The sequence below is a fragment of the Micropterus dolomieu genome, linkage group LG07 (genome assembly GCF_021292245.1).
Source record: "Micropterus dolomieu isolate WLL.071019.BEF.003 ecotype Adirondacks linkage group LG07, ASM2129224v1, whole genome shotgun sequence".
In the NCBI taxonomy this organism is placed as follows: domain Eukaryota; kingdom Metazoa; phylum Chordata; class Actinopteri; order Centrarchiformes; family Centrarchidae; genus Micropterus; species Micropterus dolomieu.
This window is the reverse complement of record NC_060156.1, coordinates 19441005-19464838: the sequence shown is the minus strand read 5'-3', so window position 1 is coordinate 19464838 and position 23834 is coordinate 19441005. Positions and strand designations below refer to the sequence as shown.

Genomic DNA, 23834 nt, shown 5'->3' with positions numbered 1-23834 from the left:
TTATTGCATAAAGGTCAGAGTGTTCATTTGTTCAAAGTCAGCGTTTTCCCTCTCTCCTCTCCTCCATGTAATAAATGCAGGGGCTATGTCATTATCGGACCTCTGAGGATTACAGGCTTGGCTGACTGTGATGACTGCATAAAAGCACACAGGACTTTTGTTTCTGCCAGCGCGCACCTTCAAATGAGCTCTTAAAACGAACAGTAGTGGAGACAAAATGGCATTTGGTAGAGCGACGATCAGTCAGAATGGGCGAAACTGAGTGGGGCAAGGTGATTAAAGGTTAGAGATCATAGTGCTAAATCCATGACCTTAGTTTTTAGTTAAACCAGGAAGGTATGGCTCAGGTTGGAGGCGCACGAATAAACTTGTGGCTCCAAAAAGGAAATGACAGTCAGGCAGACTTGAATAGATTTGTGTAATTCATCTATTGACTATGAGCCCAAACTGTCAAGAAGATAATAGTCGAAGAAGGACACTATAGTGAGGCACTTTGAAGGTGTTTAGATTGTCTTTGCATATTGACCTCTGTTGACCGGGTCCATTTATTGACAGTTGAATCCCAGAGATTAAATTGGCCCAAACTATTGATTGGGTATTTTGCCTGAATCATTCCCATTTCAGAAGGGGATCATTTGTACTGTATACCCCACTAATCTCTCTGACCCACTAATCATCAAGCCATTTATTTCACACTCTTTGTTTAGTTCTCCCTTGTTTAGCATTTATTAATTCATTAGAGCAACTTCTCATGCAGCTTAACTTAGACAGTGACTGGGGAGTCCTGTTTCTACCCGATAGCAATGTGCATTCCAGTAAAATATGCCACCGAATACGCACCCAACATCACAATACACATGCCAATTACATATTGATAATTAAGTATTCAAACAAACAAACAGAGAGGAAATCCCCCATAATCACCAGGTTTTAATGGAACAAGTATTAGCTTGGTGTGGTTGGCCAGATAGCCTGCTGCTATATCAGAGCTTTGCTGTGTTTGGGAGTGGAGGGGGGACAGGGAGACACATTGGTGTCATTGCAATCCTACAGGGAGAGGCGATGCCGTTCTGTTGCTGCTGAACGAGCGTTGACGATGGCTGGCGCTAATCCAGACTGGATATACTGAGCTGCTTTTAAATGAAGATGAAGAAACAAAAGAGGAAATGGGAAATGTAAACTTTAGAAGGCCTGGCTTAGGAGCACTTGCTCCGTGGCTGCCTCGTACAGAAACTCAAAAATGGATGCAAATCCATTAGCAGTCCTGGTTTCACAGTTATAAAAATACTTAAGGGGTTTTAATAGGAGCGACGTGTTAAACGTGTGGAAATCTGTTTTGCTAACATTATTCATAACACTGGCTTTGCGCTGTGTGAATTAATAACACTTCATTTACAGACGGAAGAAAGCTGGCATGGTATTTCCAGTTAAAGAGATTAATTTTTAAACACCTAATTGACAGGCTGGGGTTAGGCGGGATAAGCAACATACTGTAAGGCTGCAGCTGCAAAGTCAAGGTGACTGGAATACTCAGAGAAAGGCTTTCAAAAAGCAGAATAGAGCGCAGAGAGAGAGGGAGTGAAGAGAATTAGTCCTCAAGCACTTTTCCCTCCGCCCCCTATTCTTCCTCTCTTTATTAGGAATGATTTACTTTCACAGTGAAAGGATATAAAAGCTCAAGTATAGCAGCGTAATTATCGCAGAGTGAAAATTTAAAGGTTTGACTCACAATGTCCTCAAGTCAGCGAGTAGACTGCCAGACGATAAGAGTGACTGTGTTCAACACTCGGCATCCAATTGGCTGTGTTTTATGGGCTTTGCCAAGGAAGAGCACACAAACAGCACTCGGCTCTGCAAGTCTGTAAACATGATGGACTGTGGCAAACTACTAGGGCTGGTGTTTACCTTGGCAGAGCCTGGCCCTGGCATGTCGGCAGCATCACTTAATTACTGTTTACATGTAAATATTAAATTATACAAACAACCTCACAGAATGTCTCCAAAACTACAGAAATACATATTCAGGGTCAACCTTATCTGTCTGCAACAGTTGCCACTGCTAAGCAATGAATTGTTTTGAATCACAAATTTTCTGCATTGTACATAATCTTCATAATTGTTTAATGCTGTTGTCCAAGGGCATCCGGGTAAATATGTTCCCATAATCTGCATAATAGCAGATGCTCAGATATGTAAAACGCACCTTGTGTTCTCAGAGCAAAGAGAGAAAAAAAGAAGGTTATTGTTCAAAACATTTTATCAGGAATAAGGACTGTGATCATTAATGTCTCCAGTCAAGACAGATAGATGATTGCTTTGATTACAGACCTGTTTTCCTGACAGTCCAGAGCAGCATATATAGTAGAGCACTGGTGCCTACTGTGCATCTCTGGTATGGCTGAGTAAAGCACTTGTTCATTTGCAGTGAAGGGTAACATGAAACAGGCCTCAGCCTTCTGATGGACAGGGAGATTTCACCTTCGCCAGTGAATGATAATGCATTATTAAATTTGCCTCTCTGCTCACTAGATACACTTAGCTGACCACAGCATATTTATCTCCCCATCCGAGGCTCACGTCTTGGCAGGAGAAAGCATTCTGTCACTTTTGAGGCATTTCAAAGATTAAAAAGAACCTCTCTCTTTTCAACGTCCCTAAAAGCATCCCCCCTTTTCAGTGAAATGTGATTAGCAGGAGATGGTGTCACGCAATGGAACATTCATGAGGGGGAGAACAAATATCCAAATGAACTCCCATGTCCTCAAGGAATAGCCCCTCTCTGCACCATCAGCAATCTCTCTCACATGGGCTGGGGAAATTTGATTGATCCTCTATTGAATTATTTTTTTGCACTCTTTCATTTCAACAGGACGCACTGACAAGTTGTTTGATCATAAAGCATTATTGTCTGCCAAGTCACATTTCGGGGTTGTGATGGCTAATGATCTTGCCTCCTGACTTAGGGAAAGTCAGGTAGTCAGCATGTGTTTGAAGCTTGCAACGCCAAGGACATCGGGAGGACTGAACAAAACACCATGCATTAAAGTCAGAAAGATGAAGAGAAGGAGCTTACACTGAACATATCGAACTTTTAATGATACTGTATGGGGGATACCATCAATGTCAGTGAAATATTTACACCGCAAAAAGAGCATAAAACTGATCCCGAAACTTTTGCCTGACCCGAAGTACCCTGACTTCTTTTTTATCGCTGCAAATGCTTATGCAAAGAAGGAACAGAACAAAGACTACAAAGGCATCAAATCACTTTTTTTGTCTTTTTCATCTTTTTTTCAAACTACATCCCACCCCTCCACATGAGCCCATCAGCGTCCACAGGTCCTTGCCCAAAGCAGCTCTATGTAATAGACTGTGACACTGGGACCTGCTCCACTTCATCATTCAGGCAGTAAACTGGGACTGCAGACAGTGCACAGTACCCCAGCCCTAAGCACATCAACTGGACATCTAGACAGCATCCTGACAAAGAAAAGGCGTGGCAAATCAGCTTTGTCTATTGTGGTCACACCAGTGCTCGATGCATCAACGATTGCCCAGTTGATAGCAAGTATGAAAGGATGCACCTCTAGGTGACATAATACACCACAAGCATCCATTAATGCTTGGGAAGAGTGCATCTCCCGTTATGTCAACAAGGATATATAATGTTTACCAGGGAAGTGCCAATATCACATTACCAGTGAATCACCCACTTTTAAAATATGGTTTACAGAATCAGTTTACATACCGTAGTTGCCTCTGACACTACTGTCAGACATTTTAGCTCGGCATAAAAGTGATGTGGCATGTTTAAGCGCAGTGGGAGGGCTGAGGTAAAGTGGTGAAATTGGTCGTTGGCAAAATGCTTAAACTGCCACATGGTATTTACAGAAAACTCTTATACTTCGACGTACATACATATGGCTTGTGTTTCAAACACCCTTTTCCCCATGGAAATAAGATGATGTCAAGTGTTTGATGTCCAGAGTGAGTTTACAGCCAAAGGCTTCCGTACCTTTTCAAATTTCCCCTTGTTTGTCAGCTACCTGCTGTTTCACGAGACAGAGGCTTGTCGGAAGCTATCACCACAGACTTTCTGTTTGAAGCAATTCAATTAGTCACATGTGAGACTCTACTAGCCTTTTTTCTTACACATCATCTAATCTCCCCTTTTTTCTTTGGCAAAATCTGGACAAAAAATTATTGAGTTCAAGCAACAGCCCCTCCCCCCCCCACCCCAAAAAAAAAGTAACCATCTGGTTACTCTGCACTGGGTGACACAACTTTGGAAACAATCTTTTTTAGGCAACAACAAACAGGCTTTGTCCTTCATCAGCAGAGATGACATGAAAAAGATGAGACATGTTCATAGGATATGAGTGATGTGACATTATAGTGGCTGTCTCTGAGGTGTCTAGCTATTTAAATAGCCTCCATATGAGCCAGGGCACTGCATCCTTCCTCTGCGCCCACTGTGCTCTGTTCTAAGACTGCATTGCAAGAGATTAATTTAATGCTCTGCCAGGATCATAAAGATCAAACAAGTGGAGAGATATCATTAAACCATTGGAATGTTATCTCATTTATCTAAACAAACTGATGCGATGAACAAGCCTAATTAAAATGCTCACCATAAACAAAGCTTCGGATGGTGAGGCCTCTCCCCTCTTTAACAATGGAACACATTTATTTTATTAATCTAATGCATCATGTATCATATCATTACAGTTCAATATATCTATCATTAATTTTATTCCCTTCACTTAAAGCTTTTATTGGAATTACTTTGGTTATTAGTTGGTTCTAATGTATTGGTTACCTCTGAATCTGGCTGCTACAATCTCTCTTATCTCGCTGCATAAACCTGTGCATGTTATTCAAATTGCCTCATTTATTATGATAGCTTCCTCATGTAAATTGTGCTGACTGCTCGCCCTTGCACAGTCCTCATTAGACTAATGAAAACCTTCAAACGAAAAAACTAAACAACCTGCCAAATAAAGGTCTGGGGTTATTATGAAAATTACAACTGTGGGAGCCGGGAGAAGCTCTCTTCATTAATTCATGCTCAGCAAATTGGTAACTAATTTAGTTGCACTCCTCTGCATTAATGGGTTATTTTATAAAAATGTTTTCCACAGCCCGAGACCTCTGGTGCACACACTGGAGAGCTCAGAATCTTAATCAAGTCCAGTGACATATTAGGAATTGACAATCTCAAAGATAATACAGCGCATGTTTGTGGGTAGATGTGTGTGGGTCAACTAGCGAGAATATTGGTGTGGATTGCTGGGTCATTTGCTTTCTCCTCTAACATTGCGAAGAAATTACAGTCCATTTGTGTTGATTATCTGAGTATGGAGGAGGCACTTCAGTTAAGAAGTCAGATTTCTGCTACTGAGGAAACATTCAGTTGATTTAGTATGTGGATCTTTGGTTCAACCTCCTCCTTTCTCTGTGTTGCTCTGTTTGCTCTCTTTTTGTCACACACATTCACACACCCCGCACCCACACCCACTCATACACATCAGCATAGACAGTTAGACAGTTTGTGACCCATAAATTCAGCTCATGATCCCACTAATTATTACTATTCACTGCTTCACACCCTGTGAGTGAAGGTCTAACACTGATCTTCACGTCAGCATAGCCAACAGGGAACATACAGCCCAATGATTTCCATAGTGGTTTTAATATCATTATCAGCCTCACCCCACCCTGTATCACCCAGCACAGCACAGCACAACCCGCCCCTGCTCAGCTCAAAACCAACAGAGAATACTAAAATCTATTATTTGCTTCATTTTGTATTTAATCCGCAACGGTAGTAGATTTCTATCTTTTGTCTTTTTTTCTTTTCTTTTTTTTTTTTTACAAGCACAGCAAAACTCTAATGAAATAATGGCAGCAATTAATAATAAAAACATTTGCTCATGACAATGTAACTGAGGTTCAGAATTTTGAATGTTTTCCCCTCCAAGTTCAGAGTTAATGGGGATGATCGGAAAAATCACATGTGAGCAAGTCTACTGCTCTATACATTATTTAAATTAAAATATATATAATATATTGGTATATAAAATTCTGATTTAAAAAATTAGTAATGCAAAATCTGTGTGAAAATCTTAATAAACCTATTTCTTCTGATAACATTCAGTAGTCACACTGTTTAATGTTTTTATAATTACTTAAGAGGACTCGGAGCAGCTCTTTAATAATTCTGACCATTTTTTTCTTTTTTCTATCTGTTAACGGAATATTCTGAGCTGTCCACACCTATTAACTGTAACTGCGGGGAACAATGTCCTATTACAGCAGAGGACATGGGTGTATGGCAATGTACAAATCTGTGAAAATTAGTTTCAAGTGATTTGAACCTTTCAAAAAAGGCAGGTAATTTTTGCATAAATATGTAAAAACCAATGCAGTTTATCTGTAGATTTCTATTGCAAGAGGTTGTCTTTAAATGTCATGACAGCACGTGTAATGTATGGGCTGACATGTGCAGTAAATGTAAAACACTGTAAACACAGTGTTACTGTGGAGATCCAAAAACAAGCATAATGTGCGCAACATTTCATCCAAACATTTATACACATATATATCTTTGACTAACTAGTTTAAGAGTACTGTTATAGTCACACAATCTACAACATACATTGGAAGCAGGAAGAATAAAGAGGCTGACTGCAAATCGAGTCCAAGGCATTTCTCAAACTATATTATCAGTTTTAAGGCTTTAAAGCAGAGTTCTAGAAATCTTATGTGTTTGTTTTGGTGAAAAAATACACTAGGAATGGAAAATGTTTTCTACTGGGTCTACACTTCCTTCTAGATTATTTTCTGTGGTAAAATTCCCCTCCAATTGGTCCAAAAAGGGTATTTCAAAATTGACTAGACTTGAAACTGAAACTATAGTTGGTCCTCCCTGTTTTTGTGATACAGACTCACAAACCTGTTCTGCTCTCATTAAATTGTTGAGCCCTCATTTTTGTTATCAGACTTAATTCTCAGAAATGCAACTATTATTGGCTTATAGAACAGAGGCCGTCAAGTAGAGCCAACGTGCAGCATTCAGTCACTTGTTTCTCACAACATCTGTCATTTTCTGATTTTTTTGGAGGGCGTATTTGGAAAATCCTTGTCATGCATCTCTGACCACTCTATGAAACTTTTTTTTAAAAATGAAACCTGACTCACCTTTGTCAGTGTGCATCCTCTTTACTTCATGGCTCATGTCGTGGGCCAGGTCTCCCTCTTTAGGCCCAGGCGGGATGTTGGGGGACAGGCCTAGCAGGGCATGGTTCATGGACAGGCCATTGTGGTGTGCCGCTGGAGAGAGGGTGATGTTGGGAACGTTACTAAGAAGTAGTTTTTATACTCAGTCTTTGTAAATTAGACAAAAACGACAGCATTCTGCACAGCTCATTCTGCTTTTTTTCTTCACCATTTATCTGTGTTCTCTTATAAAGAGACGTACGTATCCTGTCTGACGAGCTTTCTGTGTGGGCTGGGGAGCTGGACACACTGCTGCTGCGGTGGGACGACGGGTGACTGCCGGGCCTCCTGTTGTCTTCTAAGGAGGGAGCAGGGGAAGGACTGTCCGGCACACGTTCCTGAAACCCCAGCAGTGACAAAAAACACACAGACACACACAGACAAAATAAATATCCAATACAGATGGAAACATAACACCACAGGAGGTTATACTTAAACCACCTGGTAATGTGACATTGCTGCTTTAGTTTAGTTTATAAATTTACCTTTATAACAGAGGTGACCATTCTGGAGGGCAGACTCTGGCCCTGTGCTGCAGCGGCCATGTTTGCAATGGTGCTGAGGTGGTTCATCTGGCTCATCGCCATGGTGACAGAGGCTGGGGGCAGGCTGACTGGGATCAGGGGGTGTGGCATCATCATGAAGGGGAGTTCCAGGCCTGAGACACATGAAGAGGTCGTTGGTTACTCAATGATGCATATTATGAGTGAGATATTCACAGGGGAAACTTCTAAAGCTCTGGCTCAAAACTCAAAACCTGCTGCTGTTCATTCGGCAATCAGCAATTCCCACCACTGAGCTCCCCTTTAAAATTGGTGTCCAATAACACTAAAGCTTTACACTGCCATCCATTAGAGAAAAAGTGGAATAATTCAGATTAATCGCTTCTCGGCTATCTTTCCATGTTAACATAATACACATAAATGTTTTACAACATACGTTAATAATAGATACTACTGCAATAATAATAAAGAAAATGGGGATGATAACTATATACACAGTCATTCAAAGACCAAAGTTTACACAGCAATAAAGATGCATCAATTATTCTATGATGAATAAAAAGGGCACATTATGGAAATTGTCTCAATATTTACATATAAAAAATATCTCTGTAAAAACAAAAGCAATCTTGAAAGCCATTACCCAAATGACTAGTTAAATGTGCTAATGACAAACAAGTACCATCAGACCACAGTATGGCAATGACTTTAGGCTAATTATACCAGCCTATATTTCAGGCCGCAGAGAAAGAGAGAGAGAGAGAGAGAGGGAGAGAGAGAGTGTGAGACTAAAACAAGTAAAGTTACTTTCTGCTCACACAATAATGGGATTTTTCACTATTTCTCTTTCTCTTTTATATGCACACAAATTATTCCATTACAACATCAGAGATATCTTACAAATGTTTTAAATTATTCAATTGCTGTCTAGCAATAGACGCCTAATTGGGAAAACTGAACCATTAGTAGTCCAAAAATGTCAAGAACGTCTAATAAAGATACCATAGGGGTTAGTAGTTACTCAGACTGTGGCCCTGCACTGTGCTTCTGAATGGCTTAATGAAAACAAGCCAACTTTCAAAGGACATGAGCGCACACAGAAGGTCAAAGCTAGGTGTCTGTACCCCCACACACACGCGCATACACAACCACGGCACCCGCCTCCCTCTCCCTCTGCTCTATGGGGACTTTGAACTGGCAGGATCAAAAGTGACTGGGAACAGTTTGGTCTCATTCCTCCGCCACTCAGATGCTTTTCCTCAAATCCTTTAAAGAAAACCTCATAGACACTATTGGATCTGATTGAGCCTCTCTGTTGATTTTTCACTCCTTTTTTTCTCTTTTTCTTGGCAGCCCAGTTCAAGGTAAAAAAGCTGCGTAAAAGAAAGAGGGGGGAAAAAAAGATACTGCACTACAGAAAGCTGATCCACAAAACAACTCCACTCTTCTTTTCTGACAAAACATCAGTAGCCAAAGGGCAAGGAGATCTGCATGGCGAAGCCTCTAAAGAGAAGGACACTGGTTGAAAATGAAAGGACATGAGAAGAACTCCTCTTTGTCATTCTCCTCCTTCCAAAAGAAGCATTGATTTCCATAAGAAAGATGGCATGCAGTTTCTCAGTGGCGAGCATACCCAAACAATATAAAGCAGGGGAGATTAAAGAAAGGCGGAAGCCAAGCAGCACCTTGTATCAGCGCCTCTGCTGTAGCTCAGACTGAATCAATTACCACTCAGCAGGCTAAGCTCAATTAAAAAACACCACAGAGGGCCTGATTGCGGGGGTACTTACTGTAGGACAACATGGAGAGGTTTAGGCTACCTATCAGCCATTCAAGGCCACTCAAGGGCCAGAATGAAGAGACTTATTTTGCCTTTGAGGTGGATACATTACACCCATTCAATCAAACACGGCTATACGCATAGCCACATCAATAAACTATTACTAAGAAATGAAAAAGTGGACAATCACCTACAATAACATGTACTCTCTCTGTTAATCACTTCCTTCTACATGCATCTTTGTTATATCTTTTACTTGATGGTATATGAATTTTTCTCCACCTGACAAGACAGCGTGGTGGGGAAACACTGGACCTCTGTTCGCTCTAAGTGGTATTAGTCTCGCTTTCAGTGCCTGTCCAGCCCCTTTCATGTCACCCCATCCTAAAGCAGTGTTTCTCCCATAAAGGCCCATTCAGGCCACTGCAGGGGAATGTGCCATAGACCAACGAGGGTCCACCAAATCCCTTTATTTGTTGCTGAAAGAAGCCAGGTGAGAAGGATATTGGTTTATTCAAGGAACCTGGCATTTTAGCCCGACAGTTAAGTGTTCTCATTTCATTCATATGTATTTCTTCGCATTTGCTAGACTGCTAAATAAAAGGATCACTGAGAAACAATTTCTAACTTGGTAACAGGGATTCTTTTGTATTTCTTTTCCAAAAACAGAAGCATTAGTCAGACTCATTAATCACCTAGATATTTTGTGTATATTCCAGTGGGCAAACCGTTACAAACATATTCGTCAGTTTGTGTTTATCTCTGATACAGAAGTTCAGATCTGATGAGAGGTGAATTCCCAATTGCCCCCCTCTCTCCTGAAGGGCATAAACAATGCATTTGGAGTAATTTACCTGAAGTAAGCCTGAGGGACCTGCAAAGGTGAACTTCTATTTACCATCATTAAAACTACAAATCACTTAATACCAATATAAACAGCTCAGCTATTATGTCGTGCAGTGCTCGGGAGTTCACGCATGGATAAGCAAAGATCTGAATCACGGAGGATGAATTGAATGAATTAAAACAGCCCTTGGTAACAACATGATTAAAAAGCTGTTACATCAGAACCAAACCGCACGGCTGACGGTAGGTCCAATACTTAAAAGAATCACACCGAAAGAAGATTGAATGTTGAATGTTTTAAAATGATTAGAAAGAGAACAGTAATTTATTTTGATGACAGAAATGATAACCTGCAGTGATTTGTGCAGCAGTTAATCTTCATCTAAACAGGACTTCAGCCTTTCTGGCTGTCCAACCCTACAGAGGAAAATAAGAAAAAAGAAACTAAGCCTGTTGTCATTGAAAATGGTATGGAGGAGCAGCCAGCCCCTTACCCTTAACTCTGTTGTGGACAGATTTCCCCTGACAAAAATTAAACTAGCTCCTACTTGGCACTTTATTATCTCTTCAACTGAATGATTTATTGTTTGTGGAGCGAAAGAACCAAAGAGAGGGGGAAGATTACATTTCCAGCCAAAGCTCAAGCCTGATCTCGTTTTTTTACTCCCTCTGTCCAGGAAAAAAAGCTTCCGACAAACAATAATGTCAGCTGTAATTGATCGGAGGTCGCCGGCTGGGCCTGCAGTAAAAGCGCACTATTTAAGCGACAATCGGCCCTGCGCTCTTCAGACGCTGGCTAATGAAGCTGTCTGTCTGGGCTATTTACCTTCTCTTAAATGGAAGGGGAGAGATGTACTGTAAGAGACAGGGCTGGAGAGGATCTGCCTCTCACTCCCATGAAATAGGACCTGCACATGCCTCAGGAATGTATAATTGGTTGGCACAGCCAAAGCTGGGGATCCGGTGCTAATTAAATGACTTGTTTAAAGCCTATCTGTCTTTGTTTGGGAGGCTCTGGGCTTCAGAACAATGCATTGTAAATGCTGTTGTCAAACAAACATTCCTGGTTATCCTTTGATTTGAATTGAACAAGACAAAGGGCTGATTTGCTCGGCACTAAGCCTTTGGTTTTCATGGTGTTGAGATATTTTTTTCCTCTTCTGATCTGTCAAACTGAACAGGACCATTCCAGTCAAGCAGCTAAATGAACTGGCTCACTGCACAATGCATATGCAGTCCGCCGTTGCAAAACAATCTCGGTTTTCCTCCTAATTGCGCTTGTAAAATGGCCCCATGTCGTGTATGTATTTCTCCAACAAAGGTGAGACGGCGGTGCACACACATAGAGAGTCTTTGTTGTGGTCGTATCAAGGATTTGCACACCAGTTCCAAAAGGAAATGAATGGCTCATGACAAAGTGTCTGTCATCCGGCGAGACATTTAGAGGTCTCTCCATAGCACTAATCAGCTATTCATCTTTACTATAACTGTTAATCTCCTCCAAAATCAGAAGCCCTGCCATGTGAGATGGAGGAAGCCTTATAGCCATTAGATCAAACATAAGACACAGCCTCCATAAATATGTTGTCTGGCATCGTGGTGCCACTTTACACAACACAAACGCATACTTACACATGTACAGAAACACAACTGCTCCCGCATTCACACACCCACACTCACATGCAAACAAGAAAAAACAGACACACACACACACACACACACACACAGATGGCAGGTTCAGTCAAGGCTGGTGAGTCCTGTTTCTCATTAAAATGGGGGGAGAGAGGAAGGTATTGAGCTTTGATGTAGCCACCCACAGCCCCTCAGTGTCATTGAATGAAACTTTGAAGCCTTTTGTGTTTACGCAGTTAATGTTGATAATAAAGCAAACATCTTGCCTTTGTTAAATACCTGCTGTACACTCGTGAATGTGCGCGCGCGCACACACACACACAACAGCAAACACGCAAACGGACGCATAAAAAGAATACATCTCGCAGTAACAAGGAGAGAAAAACATGAAAACATACGGGTACACGCTCAGACAACGATGCAGTATAGATAATTGAGTATAGGTGCTTGTACACATGTAGCCCGCCAGGCAGAAAAACACATGCAAACAATATTCTTTACATTCCAAAAGCAAAGATGATTGGACAACATTTTGAGCTAATTCACAGCAACAAACAAAATGTGTTTAGCATGCCAGGATAAAGAGATACACTTTCCAGTGATACAGATGGGCAAAGATTTCCTGCCAAGATGCCTAATGCAATGTAATGTAAGAGAAACCATGATAAGAAAACATTTCTGGTTTGATGAGGTAACATAATTGCTTTCCTAACCAAACCACTGGAGTGTAACATGTGGTAGAAATTATCAAGGAGACAGACAGAGGTGTTTGTCCTTTAAGTGTATAAAATCTAAGGCAGGCAACTTTTATAGGATAATTTAAATCCTTGGCTCTAATGGCACACATTCCTTATGAAAATTGAAAGATCAATCATCTCTGTGGCAGATCTGTTGTGAAAAAAGTTCTTCCTATGCTCGAAGAGAAAATGCTAAACACGTTTCGCCATCGCCCCACCCCGCACCAGCCCCCGTTTTAGCTGTCTATTTGTCTCTTTGCTGAAAATGTTAACGAACAGGGCAATAATCAAGCCATATGCTTGCATGTGGCAAATCTCATTACAGTAAATGACCTTTACCAACCAATGCCAACATCCTTGTGCTTGATAACACAGAGTGTATAGAGCCGGGGAGACAATGGTGGGTTTAGTTAACGCAATCATGCACATGTCTGGGGGTGGCCAGGACAGCCAGGCCTTCAGGACACATTAGCAAACACTGTTTGCTTCTCTAATTTGGGCCGGAACCAGGCTCACTTTACATTTGTCACACATCACTCTTGATAAATACACTACATCGGCATGAGAGCACCAACATCTGATCACTGACAATAAGCCGTGGCACAGAAAGTGCTGTGAGCAGAAGAGGAGAGCAGAAGGAGAGGAGAGATATTACTAGCAGCTGTTACTACTGCGGGTGCAATATATTCAAGCCCAATCAATAAAGCTCCTACAGACAGTGACACCCAAGCAGACAGAGGAATCATTTTCATCTGATACTTAGCAAAGGCTCCCCTTTTAAAAAGATTGCTTTCAGTCAATGACAACCAGTTGTCATTTGACTAAGGCTCCTGAAATGAAATATATTGACAAGCGTTATCAATCACAGCCCACTCTGCCGTCATATCAGTTTGGTGGAAGAGGGGGGATCAGTTTGCATGTGGTCATCAGATCATCCGTTTTAATTACAAAATTAGCATCACTACCTCCTGTGCTCTCACTTCCTCCATTACAACCACCTCATGAGAGAAATTCAGTAATGCAGTGTATTGTTTACAGATTACAGCAGTGCAAATAAGTTCAAGGTGAACTGACTGTAATGTGTGAATTTTATATCAGTGCCATCATAAAAATGTTGTTGGTTTGGATTTAATTGCATTTAAGTGCACAGATAAAATAAAATATAAAATAACATTATGTTGAAGTTATTTCAATTATTTTGTTTGGAATGAGCATTTTGTTAGGGATTCTAAACACTATTCACCGAGAAATACCTTCCTCTGTTTGTTCACACCGTGAAGGACATGCTGAGATTGTGAAATTCCTTAACATTGTTTGAACTTGCTCACTCTCTCTCTCTTTATCTTGGTCCCAAAGGAGAGGCTGTGTGATGGTGAAGATGTCTGGGCTCAGAATGGCTGATAGCTCTATTTGGATGAGGGTTCCCATATCATAATTGAGAAGAAACACCTTTCGGTTCAGGCAGCCAACAGAGTGCTTTTGTGGAACAGAACCAACTATTTCTATCACACAAATGCTCTTTGATTCTGCCCCTGATTGCGGCATAGTCGGGCAATAGAACATGGGTAATCACAGTAAAAGAGATTGTCACTTTGTTGCTGTCATCACTGTATTGTCATCGCTGTTATTGTGTACACAGTAATATTATTATCTATACTCTAGACATAAACATAGTGAAATGAGAGCATGTGATATCCAGCCTCTAATGCAGCACCATCTTAGCTGTGTATGTGAAAACTGCTCCACATCCTATGCAATTACACGCTGTGCATTTTTCACATTACTCCAACCTGCGAAAGCTCATCATCACTGAAAGGTTGAATGTCATTTATTACAACATATCACATTTACACCAAGTGACATTGTCTTTTCAAATTGTGTTGATCTCTTCACTTTCAAAGGTCAGCCCCTTCCCTGGCTAAATTCAACCTGACAGAGAATAGTGAGGAGGGGACAGCCAAACACATGCATCACCCCCACATCAAAGCACTCCAAATTAATCTATCCAATTAATGAAGAACGAGGCCTAATGTTGATGAGAGATGACAACTCGACTGGTCAGTTGTTTTTTTATAGCTCTGCTCCTGCTATTGTGAACTAACCACAAGAGACAATCATACAAATATTTCCATGACACTAGGTTTGCCTTGCGTGTTGTCTCTCCCTGTGTCTATCCCCCTCTTTAATGCTGCACCTCCGCTGCCACTCAAAGATGATAGAACTTGATATGGATCATTACGGAAATAATGTTTAATCAATTCCCCCTGTTATTGTAATGTATTTCTGCAGTTGTCTGCATTTGTGTATTTTGTAGCTACATCAGTGTGCCTCACAATTTCCCAATCATGCATATTCAAGTGTTACGCTGATGCTTAACAGCCGACGCAACTGGAATTAGAACGAGGACATTAGACTTCATTAAAAAGAGAAATGATTATCAGGTTTATCTTTTGAAATGTCTATTAAAATGTGTGTGTCGTTCTTCACTTATCTGTCACCTGGCTCCCATGAGCCTGGCAGACTAATAGAGAGATGGTGAGGGCCAAAGCCCAAGAGAGAGACAGAGACCCATCAAGCTCTTTACTCAGGCTGGAAGGCTGTCTGTCTACTCTGCCACTCTCTGTCTAGCTCAGCGTGTCTGATTCAGTTACTAACACAACTCCCCTTTTTCCCCAACACTTGCAGCTTAATCGGAGTCCATTTGTCCAGCGCAGCTTTGATATCACAATAAAGAAAATATAAACAAGCCACATTGTAATTGCATAAATCAGACAAGACAATAATCTATCGCAATGAAAGAGGTGTTATGATATGTTCGTGAAATGAATTCTATTCAGCCTATGGCTACAATCTACTCCCTCTCAAGAGCTCCGGCTGACAAAGGCTCCCACAAGAGAGCTAGAGAGGAAGATGGATGAAGTTGCCCCTAGACACTCATATCAGGTCAGTATGTGCTTTATCCCCTAATGGTTAAGGTTAGGATTGAGTAGGGGGTGATACTAGATCTGAGCCTGAGGGCCATTGTTCTGTCTACAGAGCAGGAAGTAGCCACCATCTTCCATCATGGCCCACATTTAGCTGCGCCGGGCCACCAGTACTAGTGCAGCTAGCAGGTTGGAGCGCGCAGCTAGCTAGTTGGATGTGTCCTTCCACCCAGAGAGCTTTATTATTAGAAAGGACATAAACAGACTAATTAAATCGCAGCAGTGGAGCTGGGCTGACAGCTGGCACAGAGAGTGTGACCAAACAGATCCCTATCAAAGTGCAGGAGCAGTGTCTCTGTATGTGTCCTGCTTCTGTGTGCATGACTGTCTGCCTGCTGATACGCATGCTTGTATGTTCTGTAAGTATACATACGTGTGTGGCTTTTAATTTGACCCATTTTAAACCAGTGTTTATTTTATAATTGATGACAATCATTTTTTCCCACTGTAATTTAATTCATACACACTGTCATCTTAATGTCTTATTTATCTGTCTAGCACAGAGGACAATGACTAACTGATACGATCCAGAATTGTACAAATGCTATCCAGCAGAGCAGTAAACACTCCAGTAATTAGTGCGTGGTCTCCAGGCTGACTCTACTCAGCTCTGCAGCATGGCCAAGCGTGGACCCCATATAGAGAGGAGCCTAGTTATGCATTGATCTCAGAAAATTAAGGCTAACTGCCCCAGATTGCAGCGTCTTGATGTACCTTCTGGATGAGCAATGTACTATACTTGTATTGTTTGTAGAGTAAACAGGATGATTTGGACTTGCTGTGCTTTAAAATGAATACATCTTGAATAATTAATGACGCCCCTTTAAAGCGTTGTTATCTGTGTGACCGCAAACGTAAAACCACTGATGATGTGAAAATATGGTTTTAACAAGTCAATAATGGTGAGTGCAACAAAGAACAGCCTAATCAATGAGGCTGCAACGTTTGCAAACAAGGACTTGAATTATAACGCCAATAATTGATCTCTTCCATTTTTTCCTCTCTCCTTCGTCTGATGTCATTGTTTATTGATTTCTTCCTGCCAGTGAGGGATGATGGGAAGTTTCAGTTTGTTTTTGTGATGACTTTTGCACCCCCCCTCTCCTTCCCCACCTTTCCCTCCTTTCTCTCCCCTCAGCCCCCTCCCCTTCTCCATTTGAAATTTGCAAGCTGTAGCACCAGCTTAACCAAAAAGGATTAAGTCCCATACCCAACTGAGAACACAGATAATGCTCAGTAATTGGTAAAAAATGAAGATGAATGGGACAGCTAGATAAGGACCAATTAGCTGCTGGGAGTGTACAGCTGTGGTCTCCTCACAGAGCGCTCTCAGGGGCCAAGGCCCCCTCTTTCTCTCTCACGCGAGCATGCACACACGCACAAACACTAACACACATACACACACAGAGGCGTGCACACGCAAACATACAAGCATGAGGGCGGGGCTTGCAGAAATTAGCCTGATGACCCTGGGAAGACAGAATGATGCTTCCTCATCATCTCACCCAGAAACTCTTCTCTCAACTCTCAGTCAGGCAACACTCCAGGTACCTGTCACCATTCGTCCAGCTTCAGCCTAGCATGTGGCTCTCCACTCCCTGTTGGGCGCAGGCAGCCTGGACCGAAGCCACAGATGTGAGACAAAGGGCTTTCAGGTTTTGAAGCTGCGCTGTAGAATGTAACTGCTTATACAGCTTAGCTGTGGTGTTACAAGTTTAGGATTGATTCAAAATGTACAGTAAAATCTGAAGGTTAGCAGTGAATTTTGTGTGTTCTCTTTTCACCGTGGCGCAGTCAGTCAGCTACTTTTTTGGTCGGCGTGTTGTGGCATCATCTGGCTGATGAGAGTGGAATTCCCATATCTAATTACAAACAGGATTTCGGCTCCATTAGAGTTGTGTGGTGAGGAGTCAGATGAGTGGCAGGGCAGCACCCAGTGGCCAAACAGAGACACAGGGCGAAAGACATAGAAGTAAATGAGACAAGAGTAAAAAAAAAGGAGAGAGAGCAGAGGACATCGGTGAACGCCGCCTTATCTTTTCTTACCACTCGTTTTCTGCCGGTCTAAGAAACACTTTATTTTCCTTCCGCGGGTGAAAAAAGCAATTCCTTCTCTTGAAATTGGCAGGTGTTTGTTAGTGGGCAGCTGACAATATTTTCTCTCCCAGTAATGAAGGTTGTGGCTGGGGTCAATGCACTGGGAGGGAATGGCGGGCTGTTTATCCCCCTCAAGGCCCAGCGCCACACGTGTTTTGCTTGGTCTGTGATCTGTAATTGTGGCATTTCCTGAGAGGCGCAGGAACAATCCACATTGTGCTTTGAGAGGGCTCCCTCTGCCCAAATAAAGAGTGCGAGAGAAAATCAAAGACATCCCCACACACCTCTCACTCTGTCTCTCTTTACATTCTCATGTCTCTCTCTCTCTATCTGTCTCTTTCTCATAAATGTCTACAAACATATCTATTTCTTTCTCTCCGTCTGATAATCAGTTTTGTTATTTTGGCCTAAAGTTGAACTGGCTGTTTCTTCCTTATAATTAATAACATTGAGGCAAACAGGAAGGTCTAATTGTGATGAATATTTAATGCGAGGGAGAAACATTAGCCTGTTCAATTTACATCAACACAAAGACAACGACAGGCAATCCAACTCTACAAACAGAACAGAGTGTCCTTCACTGACTGGCTCTGCTGTGCTTTGCTTTAAGCGCTTCACAAAGATCTGCTTCAGACAAACACAGAGATGAGGCACCTGTACTTTAACGAAAGGAGGATTTTTTAAATGGGTTTATGTAGTAGCTCAGTCTTTCTGATTAAATGGCTCTCTGTCCTTAGTGGTATTATCAGAAGCATGCTCATTATCATATCAATTCCTATCATGGTTGGTATAATTTGTGTAAGTAAACACATCCGTTTGCGTGAGTCTTAGTTTAAGCTGGATGATTATAAAACTCCAGTCCATTTCCTGAGAGCAGCTGTGGTCTGAGTCTCTTAAAAACAGCATGAAGTCATACCCCTAGTAAGCACTGTGAACAACAGTCAGTCCAGTCCCAACAAAGCTACAGCCAAATACAGTTCACCTTCTGCCCACTCCATGCTATATCAGTCAAGTGATTTATATGTTTGGATTGCTATTGGATAATGGGCTTGAGAGCTGGACATATTCGGCATTCCCACTCCAAAATAGCTTGTGAAAGCAGGCCAGAGTGAGGCACTTTTGGAACGTTAAATAATTCTGTAATCACGCTTTCAAGTAAGTCAGTTCGTGTTCTTGTGAAATTACATTTATTAAAAATAAACATGTGAGTGGAAGCCTGGGGCTAGATGAAGAAGACAGCATGCTGCTAGCTGTGTTTCATGGCCCTGCGGTGCCAAGCAGGCCATATTTCTCCGCCGTATTATCAGGATGACTCCTGCTGGCCACCCTGTCACAGGAGAGTGCTTGATATAAACAAGAGATTGCTGCGACACCCAGTAATCAATATTAGGATGGTTTCAGTACCAAACATCATTTGTCTCTGCGACCATTCCTTTGACCAAACGAAGCATTAATTCAAATCATAAATCTGAGCTGATTTAAATCCAAAGAGAGAGAGGCCCCTGTCTGACTGCCTGCCCCTAATGATTTATTTTCTACATTTCTGCGAGCGAGAGATTTGTCCATACTCACTGACAGGTCACCTTCAAACGCCAGTGGCAGACTGTTCATCACCATGCAGACGAGCATCTCATCGCTGCGAGTAAATATTAAAGGAAAAGAATCCAATTGATTGTGGATGGGGCCGAGAGGCGTCACTGCCATATATTTCACTCAGAGAGCTAATGCTGTGGCCCATGCACCCACACCTAGAGCTGCTCCCCCTTGCCAGAATTATGATTCTACCGGGAGCCTGTGTGGCTGGCAGTGGGCTCAAGGTTACAATTTAAATTGTAAAAAGATAAAACAGTTTCTTATTAGCTCCATTGCCATAGCCTTGCTGTTGGTACTCACATTTATCTTTATTTCCGTGACCTCGTAGGCTCGTATTCTTTTTTTTTTTTTTTTTTTTTTACATACTCCATTCTTTTGGAGTGATGACCTCACACTTTATGCATTTTGCATTGTTAAATCTGCTTAGAAACACATCCTGTTTTCATCTCGCACACCATAAGCTCCATGGTGTCAAGTATTACTGATGAAATGTATGCGGGAGTCAAGCCATTTATTACAGTAAGTGAATCAAAACCTCCATTTAGCAACTAAAGCGACAGGGATTACATTTGGTTTATAATTTGGAATGGGCTCATGAATCCGCACCAACATACATTATCACTCTCTTTAATACACTTAAGTGGTTCTGTGTGATATTACAAAAAATCCTTCTGCATTTTAGGGCTAATAATTAATTGAAATGGCACATAGTGAAAACGCAATGCTCTCCCAGCAATTCAATTAGACCTTGTTAAAAGCTGATAGCTTTAGGAAACTGTTTCACTTAGCTATTTAGGATGTTTTTCTTTCAACACAAAAGTCTAACACGTGAAGAGAAAACAAGACTTACCTCACTAAGGTGGATATTAACAGTCTATACAAAATGAATATAAAAAAACATTTCACCATTTTATTAAGAAACAAGTAGTATAGTGTCATGCATGCATTTGATTGAAATCAAGCTATGTATATAGGAGTATATGTGACCTCTGGCAATTTTTTTTGTCTCAAAAAACTAACATTTCCATCAGCCTTAGCAGTACTTTTTGTTTAGTTCTCATTAGTAAAATTTTAAAATTTTAGGTCCTGTATACACAGTCTGTTATTTACTGAAATTAGCACCTGCCACCCACCAAATAACCGCGCGTAAATTGTTGGCAGTGGCAGGTAAAATCGTCAGGTCAACCGCCACTTTAACAGACAAAACAGAAAGACACATTTAGTAAGGAAATTCAAACAAAAATGGCGCTCATCTACTCACCAGTGGATGAGGCAAAGAGTGACAGCCAGTTAGCTAGCCAGCAGCACACTGGCCGGACTACGATAGGCAACTAACGGTGTTGTCGTAGAATCACTAAGATTGTGTAATTGTATAACTGTGTAAGATTGAGGCGTTTTTGTTTGCTTGCTGGGATCCCGAAGAGGAGGTTTTTGTTGAGATATGGACTCTTGTGGAGATTTCAATTGGAGATAAGTACTATCTTTGTTTTCTAGGGAACAATGGCTGTAATACACTGTGGTACTTAAATCAATATGTGCATTTTGATGCAGATTTATAACTAGACATTTACTTTTCTTTTATTAAAATAGCTTGTGTACAGGGACATGAAATAGTTTGCAGCATTTGTCTTCCGTTCATGTGTGTGAAGGGCATCCTCACCGACGCTGGAGCTGAGGTCTCCATTCTCTCCATCGGCCCCATGGTGGTTGGCGTTGCTGTGGTAGCTGCTCATCGCCTCTAGCTTGATCTTCTTGACCTTCATGGCCTCTGCGATGGCTGCGTTGGCAGCTGCTGCCGCCGCTGCTGTCAGGCCTGGAGAGAGGAGGCAGAGGAGACAGAGCGCTTACAGAACGCAACATGTCTGCTGGGGCTTAGCCACGGCACCTGCAAAACCTTTCAGAAACCTGCCCTGGCAAATAAAAAAAAACAAAGAAAAAGGACTTTTGAAATAATAAAACAATGAATAATTTTATACACTACGGGGAATAAGATCACAGCTTGGTTTTTCATCTTCTGACAGGGGATATCTTCACAGCAGGTTATCATGCTGATGGGATGGAACCCTGTGTGTGTGGCAGCATATGATTTTTATGAATGTTTCACCGACACCGGTATTCCTCGCCACTAGATTGATGTATTTGTATCTTGATGGGAACAGATGTAGTCAAGATAATAGTGCATGATGCAAGCATTTTGTGTGTACAACTTATAATACACTAAGTATGTGTATATATAATAGAGGCATAGTGATACAGTGTGACAAGGGAGGTATCAGGGAGAGAAAAAGTGAGACAGACTCAATATGTGAACAAATACAGAGAAAGAACTGTGTCTTAAAAATCTTATTGAGGGTATTTCAATGATGCCTTCTAATGCATTCAACAGATCTAATCGCCCTGAATAATGCCTAACATTGGTATTCAAATTCTTCACGGCTATATACCGTAGTGTCTCATAATAACAGGGCTCTTCTGAGAGTCAAGGCTGTTCATCAAGCAGAATGGAAAACTATAAACCATGTACCAAGGATTCAATTTTTGTTTCATTCTTTAACACTTGCAAATGGCTTTGAGTATATTCAATGCTTGGAGGGCCATGTGTAAAAATTAAATAAATAATACGCTCCATAAAAAATGTGTAGGAATGTAAGCAATTCAATATCATCTCTATCACATTCTCAAAAAAAAAAAAAAAAAAAAACACACTCAGGACATTTGAGGCAGAAAATGAATAAGGCAACAGGCAAAAAAACCCTATTTACCATATTGGCAACAGAAACACAAGGATAGATTATAACATAATGTGGACAGGTTTTTTTTAGGTTTGTTTTATCATTATTATCATACAAGACAAGTTTTCTTTAACTGCACATAAAACATGCCAGTTTTTTAATGTACAGAAAAAGACTACAGAAATATTAAAAGTAAATATTTGCACCCTGATAGTCTTGCCTGCACAGATGATCATACTGTTTTATGCTAGCCTCAGTCTCATAATACAGCAGTTATAATAAAGTCTTTAGTATGCAGATCACTTGAAAAATTCTGACAACATGCCAAATATCTTTGAGAATTTTACATGGATTCTCCTCAGGCCCGAGGCTGCTATTTTCATGAGCATACTAAATGACTATTGACATCACATTTTAAATGATCATTCACATTTCAAATGTCATCTCTGAAAATTTACCGGAATAGCAATATTTTACATGGATCAAAATGGACTTGATATGATTGATATAGTAAGTCTGGCATAATAGACATACATATGTTGAGCACACTGCAGAGATCATAAAGCATTGGTTTGTCATTGTGGTATTTCCAGGGTTCTGGTGTATTAAACGTGACTGAAATCTTTATTCATGAGGCTGGTCTCAAACAGCAGGGAGAGATAGCGCTAAAGCTCCTCTAGGTCTGGCGTGTCTCAGGAGAGTCCTACGACTCCTCTTGCCAAGCCCAGAAACAAAATCAAAGATGCACAGTGAGGAAAAGATATGTACCTATTAGTGGAATCACTCATATCAACAATACAGTATATCACCTGCCCTTTTACAGCCGCTGCTTATACTGGATATGCAGGTATGCCTTATGTTTGACGCACAACAAGGCAACGTCTGCGTTTATCATCACTAAGCTGTCACGTCTCCGTGATGGGACTCAAGAGCAGCTATTAGCCATGCATCTGAGGGGAGACACAAGTACAAGGAGAGGTAGAAATCGAACATGTGGCTCTAATAGATACACACGAGCATGAGCACACTCAGACACAAACACACACTGACAAACACGCACACAAGAACATACCGGCCTGGGCACCCTCTCCTCTCATCCCCAGCTGATAGGCAGATGGTGAGAGTCACTCTGAGCCACTGACATGGAGGTGCATATAATTTAAAGCCTTGTTTGCATCTTAAAATACATCAGTACCATATTGACGTACAGTATACATCATGTCAGCGAGGGCCCTCTCGTTTGCAATGGGCCCTGGTTGCTGTTCAATATGCATAGGCAGAGCAGGGGGAAAAAAAGCCATTGCCTCATAAGAAGGTGATACTTCTCCACATAATGAATGTGGCCTCTGCCCAGTCTGAAGGTCAGCCTTCATTTGTGTATAATGGGCAAGAGTCAACTGTTTTCCAAATGAGACGTATGCAGAACAGACTGCCGAGTAAATATTGAAATCACCTCTGGGCTGTTTGTGTGATAAATTCCCCCCACAAATCAGGTGCCGCTCAGAGCGGTGCCGCAGTGGTGCTTTCTGATGCTCTCTAACTTTGGCTGTGAGAACACTGTGGTTTATTGCACCGCAGCCTGTGCGTCCTCACCATTACTTTTTCTATAGTATTTTAAGAAAAAAAATAAGGGGGGGGGGGGGGGGGGGGTC

The 23834-nt window shown here is 41.4% G+C and overlaps 1 protein-coding gene across 13 annotated transcripts in view; it reads right to left on the bottom strand.

Moving 5' to 3' along the window:
- dachd (dachshund d) overlaps positions 1-23834 on the bottom strand; it is a 117980-nt gene that overhangs the window by 16397 nt on the left and 77749 nt on the right. For 7 of the 13 annotated variants that reach the window (XM_046054027.1, XM_046054028.1, XM_046054023.1 and 4 more), the window contains 4 exons: positions 21111-21263; positions 7764-7936; positions 7448-7634; positions 7201-7332 (listed from right to left, as the gene is read on the bottom strand). In XM_046054027.1, coding sequence (XP_045909983.1) covers positions 7201-7332; positions 7448-7634; positions 7764-7936; positions 21111-21263 — 645 coding nt within the window. The remainder of the gene's footprint in view (positions 1-7200; positions 7333-7447; positions 7635-7763; positions 7937-21110; positions 21264-23834) is intronic. The other 6 variants (XM_046054032.1, XM_046054033.1, XM_046054034.1 and 3 more) reach the window with 4 other exon arrangements.